Source organism: Hydra vulgaris, chromosome 15, assembly GCF_038396675.1.
Source record: "Hydra vulgaris chromosome 15, alternate assembly HydraT2T_AEP".
Lineage (NCBI taxonomy): Eukaryota > Metazoa > Cnidaria > Hydrozoa > Anthoathecata > Hydridae > Hydra > Hydra vulgaris.
The window spans coordinates 33,189,528-33,201,424 of record NC_088934.1 but is presented as its reverse complement, the minus strand read 5'-3'; the positions used below and the strand labels follow the sequence as shown (position 1 = coordinate 33,201,424).

The 11,897-nt window shown below is 28.9% G+C and overlaps 1 protein-coding gene across 1 annotated transcript; it reads right to left on the bottom strand.

Moving 5' to 3' along the window:
- Nucleotides 1-2,537: 2,537 nt before the first annotated feature.
- LOC136091898 (uncharacterized) lies at nt 2,538-3,080 on the bottom strand. The gene has a single exon (XM_065819613.1). It carries the CDS (start codon nt 3,078-3,080, stop codon nt 2,538-2,540), a length of 543 nt encoding a protein of 180 aa, XP_065675685.1.
- Nucleotides 3,081-11,897: the final 8,817 nt, after the last annotated feature.

Genomic DNA, 11,897 nt, shown 5'->3' with positions numbered 1-11,897 from the left:
ACTGAAAAATATTTTACATGTTTTCTACAGAAAAATGAAATCGAAATTCCAAAATTTATGAACAATAGTTCAGAAAAAAAAATTTATCAGGGTAATTACCAAGCAAAAACTAGATCTTCTCTAGAGAAATGAAAAACTTTATTTGGTAACTAAAATAATGTATAATAATGATAATTATTACCTCTGTTTGATTATCTTCAATATTTTTTCTTTGTTGATTATACTTTGTAGAAGCTTTGATTCCCTTTTTACTGAGAATGTTTTCTTAATCTTTCATTTAACTCAAAAGCGGAGAAACAACTAAAACTTTATTATTGCACATCTTAATACATATTCATATCGAATACTATCAGGTGCTTGTAATTCTCTTAACAAGTTTAAAGTGAAGGTAAAAAAGGGTAGACATTGAAACACAATTGATTTTTCACTGCCTGTTGGTTGGCAAACAAAACAATCTACGCAAATGCTGAGAGCTATTAAAGATTATTTTTGGTAATCCTTCAAAAATTTAATACAAAATAACTCACAAACTATTTAAAAGCATACTCTAAATTTTCCTTTTCACTTGTCATATAGCTTCTGAATAGCACTGATAATTTAATAAAATAAATTTTAGCGTATTTTAAAAATAAAACCCCCCGAAACATTACGATATTTCATAAAGATCAAAGCAAAGCGGCTGAAACATATTTGTTCCGGTAGATGATAAATAGACGTATCCCACATTCCAATGACGTAATGATGTAATGACATCAGGCAATGATAAAACGTAAATATCGAAATAATTGTTAATAAAATGAACTCTCAAGTAGAACATGTTCTGGTAGATTTACAAAATTATTCAACTGAAATACCAATTGTTTTAGAAATAAATAGAAATTTAAATATTTTACTTAACTTTAAATCTGCAGATGAAACTTTAGCATGGTGTAAAAGCTTAAAATACTTGCCACTACTCACTATTAAAGAAATAGAAAACTACAGGAAAAAAAAAGCTAAAAAAAAAAGTATTGCAATAAAAAAAACATTTGAAAGAGGTAAAAGATTTAAATCTGAACGATATATATCATCGGATAGTATTTGCACTTCATATAACCTAACGTGTATCATTGTAAAAGCAAAATGCAAAGCAAGTATGAAAAATGAAGTTCGTGATTAAAGTTTATATTAGCAGATTGACTAGCTCTGTTAGAAAAGCATATTGCTCGTGCCGTGCTGGAAATAGTGGTTATTGTAATCGCGTGATGGCTTTATTATTTGAACTTGCAGAATATTCTTTAAATTTACTTGTGTATGTACCTGAAGAGATTGCTTGTACAAGTAAATCAAGGCAATGGGGCATTCCAGGTCACAAAACTAAAACAATTAAAAATCCTGTTATGTTTACAAATGTTCAAAAAATTGATATTAAGCGTGGCATTAAGTCTACTTTATATGATCCAAGGCGAATAAAATGTGAAGAAGAAACATTAAAAGGAAATATTTATAATCTAAAATCAAATGTTGCTTTTTTCAATAAAGATATTGGTATTGTTCATTGCGTACCTGACATTTTTAGTTTTACTAAAACTTCATTTGGAAATTATCCAATTGGTTCTCCTTTATCTTATCAACTCCAGATAAAGGAGAGCTTTGAACTTATCACTAATATTGAAAAACTTAAAGCCATTTCTTTTAATGTGTCTAATACCCTACCTCCTTTACCTCTAGGCTTTTATAATAAAAAGCATTGCTATATACCTTGCAACTGGGAGCTTAATGTGAAACAAAAAGACTTTTTGTTATCAATAAAAGTATCTTCTGAACCAAGCAGAAAGTATGAAGCTGATACAGTAACACAAAATAAAAATCAGCTGTGGTTTAATGTAAGAAAACATCGCTTAACTTCAAGTATTTCTCATAAAATTTATATACGCAAAAGACAATTTGAAACTCTTGCTCAACAGTTAATTAATAACTCACAAAAGTTGATTTGCCTAAATTTATTCAAGAGTCTTTAGACCACGGGCTTGCTTATGAGCCGCATGGACGATAGAAATATATTGATGTTTTGAAAAATAGATTAAATCGCAATATCTAGTTAGGACAACTGGAATTGCAATACAACCTAATTTATTTTGGTTATCTGCAAGTCCGGATGGTCTTGCATACGATGAAGAGGCTAAATATTATGGTTTAATTGAAATTAAATGTCCTAGAATGAAAAAGCACTTGTCTATTTCTGAATGTTTGAATGACAATGATTTTAATATTGGACTAGACAATGGACACCCATATTTAAAAAAAGATCATTATACTGGTTATTATACACAAATACAAATGGCTATGGGGTTAAGTAATTCCCAGTTTTGTGACTTTGTTGTGTACACATTTAAAGGAATTGCTATTATAAGAACACCTTTCGACCATCAGTTCTTTTTTGAATTAATTACAAAGTTAAATGATTTTTAGATTAACAATTTTTTACCACAAGTATTGGACAATAATGTAAATTCCAAAGAAAGTATATTACCCTCTATATGTAAATAAATGTTTTCTTACTTTTGATTTTTGATAAGTGGTGGCAAAAAGTTACATAAAAGACAAGTTACTGTCCATAGTTGGTTAATTGAACCATGAAACACCAAAGGAATTTCATTACTTATTTGGCAAAATACTTTATTTCTACGAATAGCACGTTCTACATGAATTCTCAATGATGCAATGGTTTGACTTTTTGTAGCATCTTCTTTACTTAGCTGTAGTTGTCCATTTAAAAAAGATGGTATATTTAATTTAACATTGATTGTGTTTAAATGGTCTGAAATGGTAAACCCACGATCAGCCATAACTGAATCATTTTTGTTCCAGAGTTCTTCAAGGAAACCTGATCTTACAACAATTTCTTTGTCAGAAATAGCTCCATCATCAAGTTGACTTATAAAAGTTATTGCTCCTGAAGGAGAAATACCTAACAACCCATTGTAAGTTACATGATGTTTATAACTAGAGAATAAAGAACTCTGGTGTTTCAGTGATGAAGGTTTCTGACAAAACAATTCAGTACAATCAATAATGCATCTTGTTGATGGAAATGTCATCTTAAAGCTTTCTGGCATAAACTTATTAACTTGTTCGCGTGAAGGCCAAATAGGTACACTTCCCAAAGAAAAATATAGAAAGATTTTCCATGTTATTCAATAACAAGATGTTGTTGATTTTGAAATTTTAAATAGCCAAGATGTGTGCAAAATTGTAAACCCATTTTTCAGCCACACTAAAAACATAAATAACTGATTTTCTGTGGTTAATTTAGTTTTTGGACCAGTTTTTACTTGATTATCTAAACTGTGCAAATTTTTAGATAATCCTTAGTTGTGGTATTTAACATTTTCACCATTTTTTCCTGGATTTAAAAAGTTGTACAAATTAATATACTGTTCATGTTCAATGCCAGTATATTTTTGAAACAGTTCTTTGTCTGTTGACATATTTTTATAACTAAGTATATATTTACTTTTATATTGATTCAGTTGATTTTTTATTTTTTTATTTTTAGATTCTAAAATACTTATTTGAGATTTCAACTCGTGTTTTTCTTTTTCCAGTTGATCAATTTTGTTTTGTAGTTCAACACAACACAAGCAAACTTTCTCAACCTCAAAATCAATTAGTAATTCTCTATCGTTAGTTTTAAAATCGTCTTCAATTCTAGAAACGTTTTCAATATCAAATTTTTGGATAAATTTTCTTTTTTTAGGCGAACATCGTTTTTGTTTATTAACTTGTTTTTTAAATTCAAAAATAGATGGAAATGCTTCTTTTTTCAAAGTTTCTTTGCCAATATTGGATAAAAATTAAATGTCTTCATTTTTAAATTGAAGCTCGCATACTAGAGTCGTGTCCTTAATAACAAAATTATCATTACCACCTTTTCTTCTGAATTGAGAAATAATTTTTGCCCACTTATTTCGACGAACAGTATTCTTGAGTATTTAAAAAAATCCAATTTCTGATTTTTTTTTTTGAAAATCGTAAAATGGACTTTTGCATTGTGGAATACAGCAATAAGCTCCACTTCCTCCTCCTTTATTTAATGTACAACAGGCAAAATCACTCATGTTAATTTAAAATAATTAAAACTACAATATTCTAATGTTTACGCTTTATCATTGCCTGATGTCATTACACCATTACGTCATTGGAATGCGGGATACGTCTATTGCATTAGCGCAAAAACCAAAGTTTTCTCGTCTGACTTCCCAAAGTTCACGGGAAAAAAAAGTCAGACGAAACATCGTCCATCGCAAATGATGAAACTTGTATAAAATATTTGATAGACGGCTCTGGCTAACCTTTATGTGGTGTCTTAAACTAACAATCATTTTTAATGATTGTTATATGTCTGAAACTATATAATAATCATTAAAATGATTATTATATAGTTTCATTATTGGAACTTTAATTTTTAATCATCTGAAAGACAAAACTAACTTTTTTTTTTGATTTTTATTTCTAGCCTTATTTTGATTTCTTTTCTGATTTTTATTACTGATAGCAATAATAATATTGATAGCAATTGTATAATATTACTTATAAGTTTGTGTTGCATTATTTTATAATGTTGTAATGTATAATATTATTTTGGTAAAGAAAATTTATTACAATTTTGATTTCAAATATTTTTTTTAAATTGGGTACGGGAGGAGGCAAATACCCTATCCCTAAAGAAAATGAACACAACACAGATGAATAGGTAATTTTTAGCATGTTTTTAATAATAATTTTTACACGTTATAACGATAAAAGTAATTATAAAATTGCATCATTCTTTTATTTAGTTTAAAGAAATATGTATTTTTGGATAGTAAAGATGGCGGAGCAACCCACTCTGGTTATACCAAGCAACATAAGGTATCATAATTGCATTTAAATTTTTAGTAAATTTAGCGCACATTAAAAGCAATCAATTTTTTTTTTTAGGAGTTAGGTCAAAGGCGTAGGGGGGAGGACCATACGCTCTTCCTCCAAAATGTCATGCTATATTGGCATACATAGCTATCTTATGTATGCCAATATAGCATGGGGCCGTACGCAAACATCTAAATAAGAACCACTTTACTTACATCAAAAACAAGTCTCAAGACTAATGTACAACAAAAACAAATTTACTCATTTTCAACCCTTACTGGAAAAAATGAACGCACTAAATATATTTCAAATAAATATTTATCAAAGTATACCTTTTATGTTTAAATATAAACTAAGTCTGGTTCCTGAACATTTTGCAGCACACTTTTTTAAAAACAATATAAACAAATACAATACTAGAGGAACAAGCAATTTTATGATATGATTTTATGAAACAACATAACTCTCAAAAATCTCAATTACATATCGTGTTTTGTATTTATTTAACAAAATAATTTACGGTAACGAATCAATAATAAATTTAAAAAACGAACACTCTCTGAAAAAAAAACTAAAATCTACAATTATCAAATTAATCAACAATGAAAATTTTTAAAATTCTATTCAAAAATTTAAAAAAATAACCCTCATGAAAAAAAACTTAACTTTTAACAAGAAACGATAAATATAAAAATAAATAAATAAATGAATAATATGTTACACATACATAAATACCACGTATATATGTTACACATTCATAAATACCACGTATGCAACTTATTTATTATATGTATTACACTTCTAGAATAACGGTACTCGATAACAAGACTGACTTCAGTCTTCTGCGAGCTTCATATAACTACAAACAAGTTATTCTTTTTATCAATACAAACTAGGTTTTTATCATATTTATACAAAGATATCATTTTGAAATGAGGTAATTAAATATATACGGAGACATCTTATCACACTCCCAAAAATTAAAAAAAACTTATGCAGAAACTCCCCATCTTATATATCAACAAGTAGAATACAAATTTAATTTGTTACAACAGTTTTGATAAAAAAATGAATATAAAAATTTGAATATAAAAATAAAATTTTGATTTTAGCTTGAAGAAATATGTATTTTTGGATAGTTAAAATGGCGGAGCAGCTCCCACTCTGGTTGTACCAAGAAACATGAGGTATCATAGTTGCATTCAAATTTTTAGTAACTTTAGCGCACAATAAAAACAATTAATTTTTTTTTAAGAGTTAGGTCAAAGGCGTAGGGGGGAGGACCATGCACACTTCCCCCAATACGTCAACCTATGCACCACTGGTATATGTTTTAATCAAGTAGATTATAAATTTAATTTTTATAATTATTATAATAGTTTTAATAAAAAGTTTGTTATAAAGATAATTATTTTTTATTATACTAGGGTGTATTAAACCATCACCACCACATCCTAACTTGGATGGTAAAGACGGTGGTTTAGTGCCCCCTCTAACTCCCTGGAATCGCCCGTTGACTGGTGACCGACGTAAACACATAGTCCTTTCATACATCTATCTTTTGATACCAAGATATAAATTTTTAGATAAGTATTGACAAAGTTTAATAATTTTTGTGAAAGAAAATTAAATTTTGACCACAATTTCTTCAACAAACCCATACATCGAAAATTCGGTACTTAAAACGTCATAACTTTTGGTAGGCATGTTGGATTTTGATAATTTTTTCACTTTTAAAATACTGTATTAAAGCTCTTTCTAATGATATATAACAATTTAGTATACAATCAATTTAAAATTTCCATGTCACATACCTAATCCTATCGATTGCCGGTTGGATATGTGATAACCTTTTTTTTTTTTTAATTTTATTTAGGTGCTCCAAGAAGTCCTTATGGTCTTATCACAGAGCACCGCGGATGAACATTTTAGAGAAAGTTCACGCCTCTTTCCTAACTGATGTCGCAAAACTTGCCAAGAGGTGAGGTTTGAACCACGGATCTTTTGATTCTGAGGCAAGTGCGCTACCACTGCGCCACGGCTGCTCATGACAATAATGTTGCTGCCGATAGAAATGAAATTTATATTTTCAATTGTGTTATTTCTGAAACAACAGAGAGTATTGATTGCCAGTTGGATATAAATAATAACATCAATGTTGCTAAAAATAGTAACAAAATTATTAATGCTGATACTATTATTTTTAAAAGTACACTATCGACAAATGCAAGTCCAACCAAATCAAAATTAAAAGCAAAAATTAAAATTCTTAAACAAAAGTTTTGACAAACAGAAAAAAATTTCATTAAAAGTTATGCTAAAAAATCTAAGTAAAAAAAAAAATGTTTTCGAAGATGCTTCTAACGTACTTTGTGAAAACTTTAGTGGGTTAACTTTTGATATAAAAAATCAGTTTAAAACCAATACTTCGCTTTCAAAAAGGTATAAGTACACTGATAAAGTTAAAATATTTGAAATAACTTTGCATTTTTACTTGTCTAAAGCATACAATTTTCTATGGCCTATAGGGGAGACCGGGGCTAGTTGGCTCGGTTTTTACTCTATGAGCTCTGTAGCCCTAACAGTACATTTTTTTAGAAATATTAAAGTGTAATCTTAAAGAGTATGGATTAGGGTATCTTATAAAATTTGCATTCATTTACAAAAAAAAATTCTTGGGGCCTTTACGGACCCTCAAAAAAAAAAAAAAAATTTGCGCCAACTTACCCCACCACGGGGTAAGTTGGCGCAAACTATAAAAATGATTATTAATGCACTATTAAGTGAAAAATTAATAGAAATTTTTTTAAAATTAATTTTTGAAATAATTTTATCCCAAAATTTAATATTACTTTTAGCTGGTACCAAATATTAGTCCGTATAAAAGCCAAACAGTAGCCCACCTTTTATCTGTGGAAAAAAATTTTTTTTTTAATTTTTTTGTAAGAATAAATATTTTCAATATTGTTAAAAATTGAAACAAAAAAAAATTTTTATAAAAATAAATATTTTTTTAAATAGTAAATGCTATGAGCCAACTCACTCCGTGAAAAATTTGTCAACTTACTCCGTAAGCTTTTTTTTTAATAAACAGTCTATAGATCCTGAAAAACGGCAGCTTTGAAAAAAAAGTCTGACTGGATATAGTAAACCAATTGTGACTGGAACTTTTACAATAATTTTTTTTTCATACGACTAAATTATTTCTTTGTAAAGTTAAAAAAAGGAAGCGATGTTCTAAAAGTTACGTTTTTGTCCAAAAAACGCATAAATCTCAATATCTCCCATGCGCATGCGCAAATCCTGACAATACTACAGTAAATGATGAAATGGTCAATAAGGATGTTTCTGAGTAATTTTTGTCACTTTCTGATGAAAGGCTCTAAAAATAAACGCAGTTCGTCAACTTACCCCTGCGGCCAACTAGCCCCGGTCTCCCCTACTCTATTTACATGCTTAAAGCTTTTTAGCCCTACTGGAATTCTTCTGTTGATTGTGAACCTGTGTAGATTGTGTAGATTGTGAAGTTTTTTTGAAGATGTTTTAAATTATATGAGTATAAAAGCAGAGACATTAATTACAAAGATTGTGCGTTAATAATAGATGCCATGGCTAATCTAAACATCAGCTCTAAACAATAAAAAGATTCATTGGCTTTACAGATTATGGTAAAGATATTGTTGCTATTGAATCAAATACACAAGCTACAAAGGCATTGGTTTTTATGCTGGTAGGATTACGAGGTCATTGGAAAAAACCTATTGGCTATATACTGTGTAGTAAAATAACAGCCGAAAACCTTTCATGTCTTATTAAAAAAGCATTAACAATTTTTTCTGATAAACAAATGAATGTACGTAGCATTACGTTTGTTGGTGTAAATGTCAACTTTAATTCTATTGCATCACAAGGATGTACATTTGGAAAAAAACTAGAAAAATTAATGAAAGATTCACTTTTGAAGGCTATAATCACTACCTGTATGTAATCCCTGACCCAAGTCATATCCAAAAACTAACTAGAAATACATTATGTGGTTTATAGGTACTTAAGGATTGTGATGGAAAATACATTAAACGGAGTCATATAAAAGTTCAATATGAAATAAAAGAAGAGGAAAGATTAAAATTTGTAAATAAATCTTAATAAAATGTATTTATTTCAAACGTCACAAAATGAACATTAAGTTTGCTGCACTAACTTTAAGTAGTTCATTATACTCATAGTTCAATTTCAAAGGTTTATAACATTACTCAAATAAATGTAAAATAAACATTATAAAAAGATAATAAATTATAAAAAAGTTTCAATATTCAGTATATATAATATATATACTGAGTTTTGAAGCCTCTTTACAATTTATTGTATTATCTATCGATCTATCTATCTATCTATCTATCTATCTATCTATCTATCTATCTATCTATATATATATATATATATATATATATATATATATATATATATATATATATATATATATATATATATGTATATATATAATCATCGTCTCATTGATTATATATATATATATATATATATATTTTACAATGATTTAGATAGTAATCATTATGATGATTACTATCTAAATCATTGTAAAATGATTTAGATAGTAATCATCAAAATATGATCACAATAAATGTAATATTAAACTATCATTAGCGATATTAAATTTATCAAGTTAATAAAATAAGGATTTATCATTGACTATTGCTACTAAAAGTAAATATATAAGATTAAATTTTGCCATCGCAGCATGAATTTGTATCTTGATGAAAGTGCGTAGAGTTGCCATACAAGAAAATTTCTAGTTCATGACCTATTCATGGTAAGTTTCTTTTGATATTTTTTTTCAAAAAAAGTCTTTGGATTTTCAAAAAAAGGACATCCGATTCAACGTCAACCCTGGCGTAAATCCGACGTTGTTTTCGACGCCGTACTGTGAGCCAAAATTGTCTAAAAACGGCAAAACTACTTATGGGTTGAATATGGACATACAATACATGTTTATAGAAGTTTTTGGGGCCACAGATTTCATTTTTGGGTTCTATTTTAAATTTAGAGTGGTCATGACCACACAAGTGGTTATTTCAGGGGTTGTCAAGGGTGGTCATGGGGTTTCTCGATGGTTTTTAAATTAGATGGGACATGTTGTATATATAAATATAGGTAACTGCTGTCAGGGAGTTCAAATTTGGGCATATTCTGTCTTTAGAAGTGGTCATGACTGCTCAAATGGTCATTTTAGTAGTGGTCAAGGGTGGTCCGCAGATGTCCCGATGTTTTTCAATTAGATAGGACGTGTTGTATGTCTAATTATAGGTATTTGAGGTCAAGAAATTTGAAACTGGGCATATTTGGTCTTCAAGAGGGTCATTACCGCTTAGATGATCATTTTAGGGGTGGTCCTGTATTATCCAGATGGTTTTTCAATCAGATAGTACATGTTGTATATCTAAATATAGGTAATTGAAATCAGGAAAACTAAATCTGGCCATATTTGGCCTCCAGGGGTGGTTATAATCGCACTGGTCGGTGTGCTCATGGGTTGTCAAAATATTTTCGTGATTCTTATTTATTTTATGTACTTAATTTCTGAGATATTGTAAATATAAACAAATAACGTTTAAGAAAGTTGAACTTTATTAACTTATTTTTTTTATATATATAAAAATTTTGGTGATGACATACATCATAGATTAGTACATCAAGAACCCCTAAGCCACCTTAAGTTAAAGGAGTCTTTGACTTTTCCGTGACTCCTTTTTATTCTGGACACTTTAGTAACGTAGCTGCAAAGCATTTTCATTATAAGATCATAATTAGCTGAGGCCTGAGAATTTCATTGTGTCGTGCTCTCTGTTGTTTTAGTCTAAAACAATAACATTATGGTGTATGAAATGACTATTTTTCACAAATAAATTACTGTTTTCTATTATGTGGGCGTTATTTAAATGAAGAAGACAAATTTGACTCATTTAAAGTACAATTTTCTAGATGAAAACGGCATTTTAGAAAAGACATTTAGACTAACTAAAACTGAAAGTACTAGATGATGTAGTTTTATCGCTTTCAACACAACGAGAAATTGAAAAACTTTTTTTCTAGTAAACAAACTAATTTTAACTCTTTACTAAACGAAACTCTTCTTTTTACATAAATTTTTTTTGGATGCATAAACACAAATATGCATAAATACATTCTCTTTATTGACGGATCCAGCATCTTTTGGTGTTTGAGTTGGCTAACTTCCAACAATGGAGCAAACTCCAAACATTTGTATGTTTATACTTATATCAAATAATGATGCTTTACAAAAAAATGCGATGATTGAAGGCTGGGAACAAATAAGCCGCAAATTTTCCTCTCTCTCCCTCCAAACGTGAGGGCAACTAGTTGATAAAATATTTTTTGTGCTGTTCTCATCTAGACTTATATTCATCGATAAATTTTAAGTTTCATAGTATTATCTCTTAGCGTTCAAAAATTATGACCAAACAGAGTTTAAACCCCCTCAATTTTAGGGGGCTACAAATTTTATATATAATATATATACGCCATAATTTTTGAACGCTGAGAGATAGTACTATGAAACATAAAGTTTATCATGAATATAGTTCTTGTTGAGAATAGTGCAAAAAATATTTTATCAACTTGTTGCTCTCCCGTGTTGGGTGAAGAAGGATAAAATTTTGGGGTTTATTTATTCCCAGCCTCCAAATCCATATTTGTTCCCTCATTCTTCATAAAATGTTCCCTAACTATTCCCAATAACATCAAAAGAGCTATTTAAAAATAATTTTAACAAGATTTAAATAGTTAAAACTATCTTTATGCGTCTTCTTCAGTTTTTAAAGCAAAATCTACGATTGGATATCATTTATATTAAAAAGCCTAGCACCTATAGCGCTTAACTGAGCTCAGAAAATTTGGTTGTAAATTTTTATCAATATATGAGAGTGTAATTTAAAGTAGATCACATGTTCGGCCTAGTGCGGCCTAGTATT